The following is a 15,056-nucleotide window of genomic DNA, read 5'->3' on the forward strand; positions in this document are numbered from 1 at the left end:
TGTTATACAAGCAGTACCAGACACTAGGGAGAGGGGCTGACCCTCATAAAAGCCATTTTTTGTGGAGAGGGCATTTAGTCTGGGACCGTTGCAGATGGCAGATCTACTTGTGTGTACTCGCGCACACAAACGAGCCAATGAGGACCTGATATAAATCAGCGAATATTGTGAGAAATCAATCAGACCACACCCTGTTTGCCCTTTCCACAGCTGTGACTGAGCAGGAGAGAGGAAAAGGTCAAACCCATTGGTCAGGATGGGAGGGCTGGTAAGCTTAGTTTAACCTTTGACCTCGTTAGATAAATGAACAGACATGTGACATCCAGATCCGAAGGTTCACTTTCCCTGTGAATCCACTTCTTCCTGGGCAGATCACCTTCCTGCTATAACTAACATAATCTGGTTAATAGAGGGAAGTGTTAAGATCAAGGAGAACGCAGGGTTGGAGGGAGAGGGCAGGCGGCGAGGGGGACTCTGGTGGGAGTACATACAGTACTAGCCTTTCTCACCCCCCTCTTGCCTGGGGCCCAGTGTGGATGTGGTGGACCCAGCCCCAGACGCCACTCCATGGTTTGGCACGCTTTGTATTTCAGCCATCTCACTGTTTCCAGCTGAACCAGCTCCCATGCAAACACATGGGCAACTGGTGGGTTTTCTTATTTAGTTGTCGGTCAAGAGTACTTAATAATATTCAAAATGACAGTGCGACATATCATCCCATACTTGCCAAAATATGATCCCCCTTCTTTTTTCCTTTTCCCCCAATATTTTCCTCTCTACAGTTTGGGAAGAATGCATGCAGATGAAAAGGAACAGATACACAATGGTGCAATCTTGAAAACGTTCTGGCTGACAGTTATTAAAGTAATAGCGCAGACAGAGAGGAGGGTAAATAAAGAGCAAGGAGGACAGTGACCTCCTTTCAGGAGACTGGAGGAGGATATATTTCAAATACAATGGGCTGCAAGGCAGTATAAAGCACGAGCAGTGATGTGGCGTATGACTTACTTAGATTGATATGTCCTTGCTGACCCAAATGCTCTCATCCCTGCCTCAGCTTTTTGAAGTTAAATAAACAGTGTGTCACAAGATCCTCCAAATACCACCCAAGTGCTACAGTGTGTGTGTATGTGTGTGTGTGTGTGAGAATCTCTGTGTGTGTCCGCAGTGCTTGTGTCTACAGTTTGATTTGTGGGTCTGCACGGATACGTGCTGTAAATGAGGACACAGAGGGAGATAGTATGAATTAGCATGCACTGGAGTGTGTGTGCGGGGACAAGCAAGCAAGCGTTGATGTGTGTGAACTGTCTGCGATGACAATGGTGGGCGACAAACAATGCTGACGCATATTATCCCTGGTCTTGATCCTGCTTTAATAAAAACCGTTGGCCCTTTGAAAATTTTAATTAAACTAAATAGAACCATCCCCACCCAAGCCCCGACGATGAGCTATGTACATCTGAAGACAAACAAGGCCATCTTTTACGGGGTAGACATCAAATATATGTCTTTTATATGTCACCCGCTCCCGCGTGTTGACTTTCATTATTTCTAAAATCCATCTGGAATTTTGATGGGCATGTTTTGAAGGAAAAGGCCTTGAAACCACAATGCAGAGATGTCTTGAAACAAAAGTCTCTGCGGTTTTGTCTGTTTCTCGTGGTCAACAACAGCCTGGCAGTCTGTGCACAGATAGCTCATGTCTGTAATTTTAGTTTATGCCATCATTATTACAACACGTTAGCCGTTCTTCAGGCAGTTTCTTGGAAATATGCTGCACTCATGTGTATTTAAAAAAAAAAAACTGTACTCACATAATAAAATTCTGAGAAGATGATTCCTCAGATTTTTATCTGCTAGCCAACCCGATGAGAAAGTAGGCAGATATGTGATGCTTGGACAGAAGACAACTTCTTCAGATTAGTCTTTTTAATAGGAAAATATCTTTTAAAGGACTGTCTATAAAAAAAAACAACACAATATTGAATTTAAACCAAAATGTAACTTTTACCTTAATCAAAAATTGTGTTGAAAAAAGAAAACAACCTGCAAAAAAGTAGCACCACTTTCAAAATATGTCACAATGTAAATATTCAGTCCGTGATGCTGTTGCAAGAAAAAAGTTAGAACAAACTGTGATGGTGAAAAGCATCAGTGTGTACAAGACACGTCAGATTCTCATGTGTTTTATTGCTCTGATGCTTCCTGTTTGTTCTATTTTTCCAGTAAAATAAGATCACATGCTTCCAGGCTCAATATTCATCCTCTTTTGAAAGGACTTTGATGTGCAGTGCCAGAGGTTATCTGTGTGACCACCGGATCTGTTCACTGCCACCAGAGGGAGTCTTCTGAGTCAAAACAGCTCCCAGAGGAGTTGACTGTGTAGTCTGAGCATCTGCTCAAAATCCACAACACCCTGGCTCAACACAAGCCATCTCAGTGTTTTGTTTTGTTTTTTTTTAATGTTGTTTTGTTTATGCAATTCATTTTTAATTAGAATGGCCGATAGAGCCTCAGTGACTTGACGCCAGTTCATTATTACAAGTCATTATTAGTCATGCAATGCTATGTTTTATTCACACAGCTGGAAAGCCATTCCTCGTCTGCTTAACTTTATGGGGCTTACTGTTGTGGTGCAGCCCATCAGGGGAACCCACACAGTTGGGGCAATGCCCAAGTTGCAAGCAACAAGCACCACTACAGCCCCAACTTCAGGCCTATAAAAGGCCATGTCTCTTCATCCCTTGTAGTTTGTACTATAGCCTACAACAACTACACGTGTAGAGCTCCAAGTGGAAGCCCGTCCCTTTCCCTGCAGATGCATACTGGAGGAGGCGTGTAGCCCTTGTTGTTACCTGTATGAGAGTACCTGCTTGTTGAAAGTTATGGACCGAATATGTCTACAAAGAAAGTTTTTTTTTTTTTTAACAAAAAGTTGGCAGTGACTGCAAACTTCCTTTTTTTTTCTTACCTGCCAGGCGCAGCAAATGGGAATAGTTAATTAGGCTCTGCCGTGAAAGAAAGGACGAATAGGAGGCACTTCCTCCAAGAACTCATTCACCTTTCAAGTCCGACCCTCTCTCGAGTTTCATTTTGGCGTTCTCAGCCACTTTTCAGGTCGTCATCAGCATCTTACCTGTGCTGCTGGACCATGGATTTCATCCGCTCGAAGATTTCAAAGGCGCTTCAGCTCGGTGTTGCGGAAAATCGGCGGTTTACGTGCATTTGGAAGGGTTAGGACACCTGCCAATGTGAAAGGAAAGCGTGACCACTTCATGTTACAGTACATGGCCTCTGGACAAAGTGGGAACGATCATGCACAAACCCCTCCGAAAGCGGAGTATCTACGTGTTCCTGTGTTTTGGCATCATATACCTCAGACTTGGGTGAGTTTGTGTTACCTGTGATTACCTGCCATTCACTAGACAATTACATTCAGTTACTCAAAACACATAAACACCACAAGGAAGCGTCGGTTACTCTTTAGCGAGGCGTTTAAAAAATATGTTTGCAGGTGTAAACGGAGAGAAAAACAAGATCATGTCCACGCTTTCACCTGAGGAATGTGTTGTGCGTAAAATGAATGCCAGCAGTCCTGATCGCTTCATACTGGTTCTTTAGGTCTCTGATTATGTGAGAACCTCTAGTTCACCCCATGAGACTCCTGCTCTTTTGTCACACAAGATCATTTGAGCCACTGTCTTCACATTCAGCGCTCCACTGCATACCTTTATTAATAGCGGCAGCTTGAGTTGTATTTCCACATTCCATTGCCCGGACTGAGTTTTTACCTGTTTTGCAATGCTTCACCTTGATGCATTTCGCTGCTGCAGTGCCTCGGATCATAATATCAGTTAGACACACGGAGAAAACTAATCCTGTCTTGTGAAAAGCAATTTTGTCGTATTTTAATTATGTTCCCCGCTGGATATGCGTCGGAACGATGTGTGGAATTTGTGAAATGTTTACTAAGATAAAAGTTGCGAAATCTCCTCTTGAAATTAGATTTTTTTTTTTTTTGCACCAGAGGTCAAGAGCAGCATGTGAAGATGCAACGTTATAAACCCTGTAATGCATTCATAAAATCAAGCCAAATCCTCACATTAGTTTTATAATGATTTTTTTTTAAGTGATGAAACCGCACGAGTGCTTTGATAAGAATAAGACAAATCCATAGGGTACATCGGTACAAGTGTGTATTTGTTGAGATTCACTACAACCACAAATGAACCAAACACAAAATTGTCCGCCCTCCCTGCAAGGAACCTCGTGTGGAGTGAAGCGTGAAACTGACTTCAAGCTCCACAGATGCTCATATCACATGACAGTAGCTCCAATATGGGGTTGGGGGGGGGGGGGGGGGGCACCTATCTCCGTGTTTACTAAGGTCGACCGTTTGGCTCATTCCTTCCATCCCCTCACTCTCGCTAAATCTTTCATTGTACCCTCTTCATTCACAATGGTTGGAGCCTGCAGGTGTTGAGTGACAGTCAGATACTGAAGCGATAAAAGAAGAGAAAAAAAAAGAAAAGAAGAAGCTCTCCACTTGAAGCTCTTAAGACAAAATATCTCCCGAGTATTTTATTTCTTTGCTCGGATTCAAATCTAGACAAGAACGAGAGATGCGTAGTAACATGCGCCAATACGGTTCACGCAGAGATGTACAAGCAGGAAAAAAAAAAACGGATATATGAATGATTTGAGATGACAAACACCATCGGAGCGCACCAGACAGGCAGACGGAGCAGAAATATTATCGACGCCTATTGTAACCACAGGAAATAATTAGGGCACTGAAGACTATTTTTGAGGCCCATAAATATGTCTTTATAAAATATTATAGAAACGCTCGCCATCCTTCGGAAGACAGCTAAAAAGGAATATCAGAGACATTTTTTTTTTCAGCAGGACGTCGCTTGCCCGCACAGGAACGTGATGAGAGTAATGTGTGTCATTTTAGAAAGACTTCTTACATGACACCAACTTGTTGATTCAGAATGACTCATCCTTCCAGAGAAATGTGCTGATTTCGTTACACAAGGATCCGTGATGACGGTGTGAGGCTCGAGCAGTCTATGTTTGTTTATTTTCAGCTGGATGGTGGGGTTGGTGGGTGGGGGGTGGAGGGGTGGGATGGGTTGATGGTGATAGTGGTGGTGATGAAGTGGGGGGGGGGGGGGGGGTAAGTGGGTGATGATGATGAATGAAACCTCCTGCATGTCCAACGGGGGATCGGATCAGTGTCACCCCTATTGTCCTACCGTGGCAAAGTGGGCGGATAGCAGTGTCTGTGCCTGCCCAATGGCAGGCACGACTCTCATGAGAGTGGAGAGAGGCACTTTTCTGCCATGCAAAATCCCTAAAACCATCATCATTCCGGCTCGGGAACCCGCAGTACTGTGTAACAGCCTCCGCCGCTGAGACATGACAGAGCCAATCTCAGCGCACACACGGCCCTGGGAGCTTGGAGCAGCGTAGAGCCACCGCACCAAAGACGAGGAGACTCACAGCGCCGCTTTTTTTTTTTTTTTTTTTTTTTTGATTTTACACGAAAGGGACTTTAAAAAAATAAGAGCTGGGAATTAGGGGAGTTTTTTCTTCTTCTTCTTTCCATCATCCTGTCCCGATTCGTCTCATCAGTCCGAACGTGGCCATTTGCTCAATGTCATCATGATCATCTTCTCGTCGCGCAGTGTACTGCTGTCAGTCTATTATCCACAGATCTTCCTGATCCTGACGAGTGGCAGCTACCTGTAAGTTTGAACCAATTAACTGAGTCCATAATTAACTTCAAACAGGGGCGCGCGCTCATCCCCAGCTGCACAAAGACGCACGGCTTCGCTTTTCTCCCACATGCAGCCTTCACACCGGACTACCGAGGATATTTCTCTTATTCCAATCATTCACAGCCGGTTCTGAAATGATATTTTTTCCTAGTTAAACGCGTCCAGAGATTGGAGAATTTAAGTTGTACACGCCGTCATCAACGGCACAAAGAGCAGACGTAGCTGAAGTTAAAGGATTTTTCTTTTAGGATGATTTTCCTCATGCTTGCTAATGTTACACAAGCGTAGAACCTCATAGGAACACCGGGAGAATCACCGGGAGAATGATCCACGTGGGAATAAACTAATTAAGAGACGCGCTAATGTGCGTCTGCGGCCGGATGATGTTGTGTGAGTAAACACGGATGCATTTCACTGCCGTTTTGCTAGTATTCTTTTTTTTTTCTTGCAAGATCAGACAAATGAAATATTTTGGTGACTGCAACATGGATTCATTTTGGCCACAGAGTGGCAGAGATGTTCAAGACAATTTGATGCTGGTTTGTTTTGCTAGGAATATATCACAATATGAACGGTTTTCACGCGTGCGAGCTCAGTTAACCTGTCAGCACGCTGTGAAAGATGACCTCTCTGCATTACCTCATGTCCGGATGATTCTCAGTGTGTGTGTCGATGTTATCATTTGAAGCCACATCTCTAAATATCCTCCAGCACGTGATTGACACTACAATACGCTGGCGGCTCCGAAATACACGAGAATGATTCTTGCAGAATACTTAGAGCTTCCAAAATAATTACTGACCCATGCTCGCTCGCTCCTCTCTGCCCGCTTCCTCTGCTGCCCGGAGACCCCAAACCTGAGGCTAAAATAGATATGGTTTTTGGTTTGCAGTTAAAAGGGGGCTACACTGCTAAGTATAGTAGTGGCTTGCACACTGAAACTACATTGTTTGTTTTCATTATTTAAGTAAGTTTCAAATTGAGCGTGTACATGAGAAAGGATTCAGAATAATGTCCAATCCTTCACTTTAAGCTGAAACTCTGGCATGTTGAACTACATGCTGTATTTTCTTATAGTTTAGGGAGCTAATTAGGTGGCAAATGAGCATCAGGGAAATGATCCACCCTGTGTGAGCTCAGGGATTCCACACCTCACACTTCAGCATCCAGGAATGTCACCGTTATGTTTCTATGGCAGCAATCTCACCCCTTTTTTTCTACTCTGTTCTGTTTACATTTCACTTTTTTATACCTTGAATGTATTTTAAAACAAATGATTGCATTAAACACCTTTTACTCCTCTTTACTCTTCTCCTAAAAGAAAAAAAAAGAAAAAAATTTAGCACTTCAGTATGAAAACTTCCTGTTGAAAAATGAGGAGCATTTCTTCTCTTCGTTAATTTGAGTCTCGACGTGTGTGAGTGCATTCCTGTGTTGAAGATTCATGTTCCAGTGCTTAATAGAGTGTCAGATAAGTTCAAAGTGACCCATTTGATGGAGAAGGTGGCTGTGAGTGCACTGATGCCAGACTAGTTGCTTGTAAGGTCATGCAACACCATGATGGAAGCTGCTGAAACTGAAGAAATCGGTTAATGTCAAGTCCCATTCACACGTCCCTCTCACATTTCATCAGCGGATCGTGATTTGATTTAAAAAACCAAGTGTCTGATCTTATCTTGAAAATCTCCAAAGACAACATTCGGTCGAAGTCCTTGATGAAGAGAAATATGGACTCTGCACAGCAAAAGGCACAGAATCACATGGAGCCTCTTCATTTAGGTACAAGTTCACTTGTGATTTCAGCTCAAATATGCCACCTTTTGCTGAGCAATGAACACGATTCTTCTGCTTCATCACAGCTTTGCTAGGATTGAATGGTATTCTGACCAAGCTTCCACTTTGCAACCTAAATTAGATCACACTTCAGGTTTTGGAAAAATGTAGCAGCACATTTGTGGATGCCAGTTCGCAGGATTTTGGGAGTCTGATCATAGATATGTTACCATGAGTAAGCTGTCTCCATGCTGCTGGTGTACACACACACACGCACACACACACACACACACACACACACACACACGCACACACTAAGCAAACAGAATCACATTTGTGCACTTTGATGATGCAGGGATTTAAAAGCTTAGCTGTGGAATTTTCAGTTTGGTGTTGTTTGATGGTTTAGGGGTCCTGCGGCGGAATCTGTTTTTCTCTGATTCTGTGAGTTAGCAGGTGAATGACATGAGCGGGAGCAAGGAGGAGTTCTGTCTGACGCCCGTGAAAATGTCTGGGTGCTGTTGTAGTTCTTAAGTGCACGGATATCGAGCTAAAGAAGCAAACCAGGTGAATTTAATGTGTCTCGTGTGAGAAAGTGAACTTCTTCTGTTGCACATTATTTGTCGTAATGAGCCTGACCCTTTGGTTTGTATGGACTAGATGCCATCGTTGCCATGAACAACCACATGTACTGCAGAGGGTCACAGTCGGTCAGAGGAGTTCAAGCCTGTTTGAAAAGCAGTGAGAGCAAAGAGAACTTGAAACCAGAAGAAGGCCCGATGATTTCTGTCTACGCTAAATGCACCTGATAATTTTCTTGTCTTCTCAAAGACATTTTTGTAATCTTTTGGAAGGTACGATGCTCAAAAGGCATTTGGTTTTTAGGACGAAAAGAATAATGCCCTTTGCGAAATTAACAGCTTTGTTGTGGTTCTCTTTTTTTCTGGAAATTCAGATACCGTGCGTGCATTCAACTAGGTCATTTTTTGAAATCGAAGAGTGGAGTTTTTAAAATCAGCAGTAAATAAACCATAGCACTTTTGTATATGATACGCTTGGCTGACTGCAGAAAGAAGAGAAAGAGAATGTGTGCAGCTCGAAGTTTGGTAACAGATATGTGTCTTGCTGCAATTAGGTTTCATTTGAAGTTTTTGCGTTTGAAATCGAGATGCTTTTTTGTTTTTGTGGAAAAGGCTGTTAGCAACATGGTTTTCAGAGAGTAATCAATGATCATGTGTTTGTTCTTAATCTTCCACCAAGATTATTGTGAACCCAACAAGAATTAATCTCATCAGTCTCTCTTTCTAACTGCCTGTCCCCCCTCACGCATGATTCCTTTTCACCCTTCCCCGGCCGCCGACGTCTTTCACTGTCTAACAACTCGCCTGCATAAGTTTGCCCTGCTTGTGGTGAAGCCTTTGGAGGTCGACGTCATACTTCAAAGCTGCCGTTTGCCTCCACGCTCATTTATGGCTCCTTTTGCCTGACTTGTTTGAAAAGTATGCATCTACATGGTTTTGAGCTATAAACAGTTGTGGAGAAAGTCCGCGCTTTGTTTAGCCGTAATCTGTTTTGGCTTTCTCAGTGGCTGCAAACTCATCTTTAACATGTGTTTTGGTATTATCACATTGAGTGATCAGTTGTGATGAAGTCTCTGTGAGGAGCGCTGAGAAGGAGGGGTGTCATTTACTAAACAGCATTTAGTGCTCTTTCGATTAATCTCTGTTGAAAACCTCCTGGGTTTTCCATGCAAACCAGCCGTAGGATGTGGCTAAAGTAAAAGCAGTCCCATAAATTTTATAGGTAGCACTTTACACCCTGAATAAGTTTAAAACATATAATTACAGAAATCATAAGAAATAATATTTTCTGTCACATTTGGTTGAAAAATAAGCCCTGCATCTCCATCATGTGACACTGAGCAAGTGTATATTTGCGTAAAAGTTGATTCTGGCAACTAAATGCACTACTGTGTTACCTAACAATTAACACAAAACCTCAACTTATTACCCAGATGACCACCGTCCAAACCAGTGCAGAATGGCCTTTGCAAGTTGTCAAACAAGGATTTTTGTTTTCTGTCTCTGGGCTGTTTTATCAGGTTTTCCTGTCTGCATTTTTTTAATGTTTTATGTTTGATTTCAGGTTTGGGATTTACATCTAATCCGTTAAATAGCAATACTTTCATGCAATACAGCTTTCACTTCACTTCGGAACGTACATCAATCACTGGTTGAAATGAATCCTGTTCTGGAGAGTCTCACACAAGTGAGTCAGTCTGACCATCCTCTGCAAGTTCTAACGGAGTTTATTTCTGTGTGTGTGTGTGTGTGTGTGTGTGTGTGTGTGTGTGTGTGTGTGTGTGTGTGTGTGTGTGCACGCATGCACGAATGTCTGTGTGTTGGCATGTGTATGCATGTCTGATGCGTGATCCATGTGTATGGATGCATGTGTGGTGGTGTGTTTCTCTTGCTTTGGCAGGGCCCTGTCATCGGTGGTGGCTCTGGGTGCCAACATCATCTGCAACAAGATTCCCGGGCTGGCACCTCGCCAGCGGGCCATCTGCCAGAGCCGCCCGGACGCCATCATTGTTGTGGGTGAAGGTGCTCAGATGGGCATCAATGAGTGCCAATATCAGTTTCGATATGGACGCTGGAACTGTTCGGCGCTGGGAGAAAGGACAGTCTTCGGTCAGGAGCTGCGTGTAGGTCAGTCTGGGTTCTGTCACAAAGGGAGCGGGCACCGCATGCTTGGATGTTTGTGCATTTATGTTCTTGTCTACGAGGACAGTGCTGACACATTTCCTTGCTCTTTTTTCAAGGTAAACAAAAATGTATTTATGTAACCTTAGTTTCCTGCACCCTGCTGCGCCATCAGGTGTGACCTTTATTGCGAACACACGATCTGTTGCACAGCATCATTCAAACTCTGGGAGTTAGTAGAAATGCAAATGACGATCCCAAAGATGACAGATATTCTAAAAATATTTGGGTAAATATGTCTGAAATTATGCACAAAACTTTACATTTGATGTGAAAATCCAGCTGTAAACTGGTGTCTTGTGTTTGAATCGCTCCCTATCAGATTAATAATGAGTATTAACAGTGGAAGGCCTTTACAACTGTGTGTCAGTACATTGCCTTCAGTGCATCATTAAATGAACTGCACACGTCTGCAAATGCAAAACAGAGGTTGGGAAGCCTATTTTCACTGTCATTTGGTAATGATAATGAAACTGACAATATGATAATTCCCCTGACTTTCCTGTTGAAGAGGGAACAGAAGTTACATAATACATGTTTCAAGCCATCCTATTGTCTCTGTTTTAAGAAACATGACACGCAGAGTATAAAAAATTTTTTGGTACCAGTCCCTCTGAGCCCCATGAAATATGGCTTTTCACAAGCCAAACCCAAGCTGCACACATCACACAGTCAAAACTCAAACCAGTAACACACGGTCTCTTTCGCTCTATTGTATAACCATTCGTGTTGGCATTGCTCAAGAGGACCTCATATACTGCTGATTCCAGCCCATCTTAGTCGTCCTCATTTCAATTGACAATGTTGTATTTCCCTAGCGTGGCTCTGGTTTCTGTTGATGTAGGTTCTGCTAGGAGTTTCTTGGTTAGCAGCATGCCGACCTTATGCCAAAGTTATGGAAAAGCTACCGAAAGGCACTGGAGCTCTAATGGGGAAAACGTAGAGTTGAAAAAATGATATTACAAATGAAGAGACAACTAATGGCGTTATTATTACTTGTTGTACCAGAATAGATAGACACATCTGTTATTAATCGGGTTAAATTGGTTGTGTCCATGCTATGCTGTTCATGAGGGTGTGTGCATACATGCAGGAAAAAAAGACCTTAAAGCAGACACATTTACATTTATGATGCTTTTCTCTGAGAATCTTGGCAGTCCACAAAAACCTCTTTTGCGTTGCTTTTGTTTTACAGGGACTTTTATATATTTCCTTTCATTTAGAAGATGCTTTGTTGCCATTACGTTGTGGTTGGGCTGCGCATTTAATCCAGTGGCTCTGTTAACAATCACTCCTCTTAAGAAGTAGCTGAAATAGCTCAAGTGCTTGCTCCAAAAGACTTTTTTTTTTCTTTGTTGTGAATGTTGCACTTTCTTTTGTAATGGACCTCATGTTGTTTTCCTCAACACTCAGAATTCCCTTTTATCCTCCCTCAGATCGGTTCTTTATGTCCTTCAGAGGAACTCGGGAGATTGAGGAAACATGTTAGACGTATAATTTTGGTCTTTTAGATGGTGCCACCTCTGCATTTTGCTTGACTGATGCTAGCATGTTTTATGCATTATACTCTCTGCTTTAATTATGACATATTTTAGGTAGAGTTTAATTTTTCATGCTAACATGTGTTGTTCTCTTGGCTAATTTTTTTTTGAACTCTGACGTAAAGTTCAAAACTTGCTTTCAGCATCCTGATCAGCCACGAGGAAGCTATCGGGGCAGGGGGGTGGGGGTGTGCTTATGTTGGAAGCAAGTGTCACACTTTTGCTCACTAATGTTCCATCTTCTAATGACCTCATCTGAGCATCATATTTGCTCTGTGTTTCTTGTTTCCATAATGGATTTGCAAATAGTGCTTCAATGCACAAGTGCTAATCAGATGTGCGTTGGTTTCCAGTTCTGGCTGTCTGGTGTACCTGAAATTTTGGATTTTTATAGGTTTAGGCTTATTGATTTTGAAATTGCCTTATTTGGACTCTCGGGGACTTTACACTTTAAGTTTTTGTATTTGGATTTGACTTTTTTGTATTCAGATATTTCATCCATCCCAGAAACTGTGATGGTGTTAACTGCCCTTATGAGAGCACAACAACAACAAAAAAATCATCTTTTAAGTCGACCAGTCATTGCTTTGTGGACCACTTAGACAAAACCTCCAACTTTCAGCTTGAAGTATCCTCTCAGAGCTGGCACCCACAAAGATCTCCTCCAGCCCTTATAGCAGGAGAACTGATCGGAGCTGGAGGGCTAAGCAGCGGTCCTTCCTTGTATGTTTAGCCTGCACCCCGGCCTGCTAGCCTTTAACTTGCATCCTGTCGTTCTAGCCTGCAGTCATAAGGACTGTCTAAGTCACAGTCTGTGCAAGCTCAGTCTGCTTGTCCTCAGTGGGGGAGCAAAGAACCGGTTGCTTAGCACCACAGAGTCTCTGCTGCCCCAGCCTCTACCTGAGCCATCAGCTGACCATGTCTGTGCTCAGTCCCGAGGAGTCGGCAGGCTCCCCAAATCCATGTCCTTTCCTGAGTTGGCCAACCCAGCTGGTCTTCAGTGAGAAGACGGTCTCCAGCCTTCATTCCAAAGTTCCCCAGCCTTCATTCCAAAGTTCCAGTCATCAGAGCCCATGCTTCAGCAGTCTCCATCTTCAGAGCTTGTGCTGCAGCCTTCATGGCCTCCAGTGCAAATGAGGGAGTCTTCCCAGTCTTCTGTTTTCCTGGTTCCAGTGGTGGACTGGCTGTTCACCAGCTCACACAGCCAGTCCACCCTCCAGCTCATTTGCCATCGGTCCAGCATCCAGTGTCCAGAGTCTTTGCATCCCTGAGCAAACACAGCCATCCCCTAGTCTGTCGCTGTTATCACCTTACAGAATGGCTTCATCTACCTGCTCTTGCCTCAGGACATCCACCTGAGGTCACCTGCTTTGGCCTGTGACAAGGACTCTAATCCACTTCAAAATTTGAAAACACTTGACCTGCAAGTGCCCATAATTGTGGTAATATTGAATTTTTCTGTTCTCATATTCTTCAAGGTGTCTATTCCTGACAAAAAATACTCCCAATAGAATGAAAAACAGTTTAAAAATGTAATTTAACAGTGTTAACACAGGTCCCTTGTATCACTTTATATTGACGTCATCTCATTTCCTACTTTCATAATTGCTATGGCTGCTAGTTGGCGTCTGTTACTAAAAACATCAATAGAGGTCATTTTCACTGCTTGCATTTATGACCTATCCGGTCATTTTTCTTGGACGGACAGTCTAATTTTGCAGCAGTTTGTGGTTTTTATCAGCACGAATGAATGCTGTTTGGTGAATGGTTATGGTTAACAACACAACATGCTAAAATATATTACGTTTGGGGGATTTTTCAGCCTTGGACTCAGCTCTTGTGTCACAGCGCTGAGACGTCGTAATAAAGCTTTTGAGGATGCAATTAAACAGAGCAATGGTTACGTATTTTTTCAGTAACAGGTGATGCTCTTCAACTCTCTCCATTCACGCACAGACATGAAGTGATTTACCAGATAAATCTGGCAAGAACTGAAAGTGAAAGTAAAGTTTTTGTGGATCAGGTGTCAGGTAGCTTCTGCACATTTTTAGGGTTTCCCACAGCATCCTCTGGTAGTAAAATACAACTATATTTAATTTGCAGCTCCTCAGTGATGACCGTATAAGGTTTAAAGGGTTCAAGATTTAAACCCAATATTTCTACCAACTTTGGCACTCGACTCTGCTCTTCCTCGGTGTTATATCTGCCAGGCCATAGCACAAGCCATATGTGGATATATTGTATTATTAAGCGGGCAAAAATGTTATGCTTGCGGGCAGAGAGAAGATAATTGTGAGATCATAAATATACATTTACAGATTAGGTTCGTATAGCTGACAATTTTATAACGATAAAAGTTTCATTTGATATTGATAATAATTGATTTCCTCCGCCAAGGAGGTAATGCGATCGCTGGCATTGGTTTGACTGTCTGTAGCAGGATAAATCAACAAGTTGAGGATGGATTTTGACGCATTTTTGTAGGATGATGGAACTGGAAATTGATAAGATTTTGGAATGGCCTGGAACTGAATTTGGATCGAATTACATCTCATGGCCTCGACGGAGGTATGCGTTCTTTAAGCGCCCTCTAATGCACCCCATTTTTAAAAATTTTATTAAAAACTAGGAGAAAGTTTGAATTGAAACACATTATTTTAGGTTGTGGAGGAGATGCTGTTCTCGTAGTTTTCATGAATACATTCACATGCTGTGTTATTCCTCTCCATCAAGGACTGTTTAAGGATGTAGGGTGAAGTAGGTACTGATGTCATGCCGTGTACTCCAAAGGGTAGAAATCAGGATTGGTTTGGATGGTTCTCTTGGACGCGTAACGGTGTTCTGATAGCGAGCAGACTGAGGAAGTTGACACAGGACAGGTTCAGTAGTTTATTTTCACTGTCTGTGCTAACATTCTCTTGCACACTGTTTTTGTTGTGTCTCAAGCAGATGGTGCATGCAGCACTTGTAGCATGCTCCATTTTCATATGAGGAGAGAAAGTGCATGTTCAGGGTTTATTTATGCAACCCAACTGCATATTTTTTTTCTCATTTAACTGAAACTATCTAATGTTACTCAAACAGTTTTTTATTTCATTATTAATGCACGACAACAAGTCGCCGTGGGAGCGCAGACACCACAGCTACTACACAACTCCCCTGCCAGTTAGACACTGTGGAAAAGTGGCCATTTA

General features: G+C 42.7%; 1 protein-coding gene across 2 annotated transcripts in view; it reads left to right on the plus strand.

Annotated features, from left to right (window-relative positions):
- The first annotated feature begins 2,816 nt into the window (after positions 1-2,816).
- wnt7bb (wingless-type MMTV integration site family, member 7Bb) overlaps positions 2,817-15,056 on the plus strand; it is a 31,496-nt gene continuing 19,256 nt past the window's right edge. The window contains exons 1-2 of one of the 2 annotated variants that reach the window (XM_086209507.1): positions 2,817-3,386; positions 10,041-10,267. In XM_086209507.1, coding sequence (XP_086065633.1) covers positions 3,316-3,386; positions 10,041-10,267 — 298 coding nt within the window. In that variant the 5' untranslated portion in view covers positions 2,817-3,315. Of the gene's footprint in view, positions 3,387-5,251; positions 5,754-10,040; positions 10,268-15,056 lie in introns of those variants that run through there. The other variant, XM_086209506.1, reaches the window with a different exon arrangement.

The sequence above is a fragment of the Aulostomus chinensis genome, chromosome 7, assembly GCF_037954235.1.
Source record: "Aulostomus chinensis isolate RoL2024-O1b breed Wild chromosome 7, RoL_Achi_v1.0, whole genome shotgun sequence".
Lineage (NCBI taxonomy): Eukaryota > Metazoa > Chordata > Actinopteri > Syngnathiformes > Aulostomidae > Aulostomus > Aulostomus chinensis.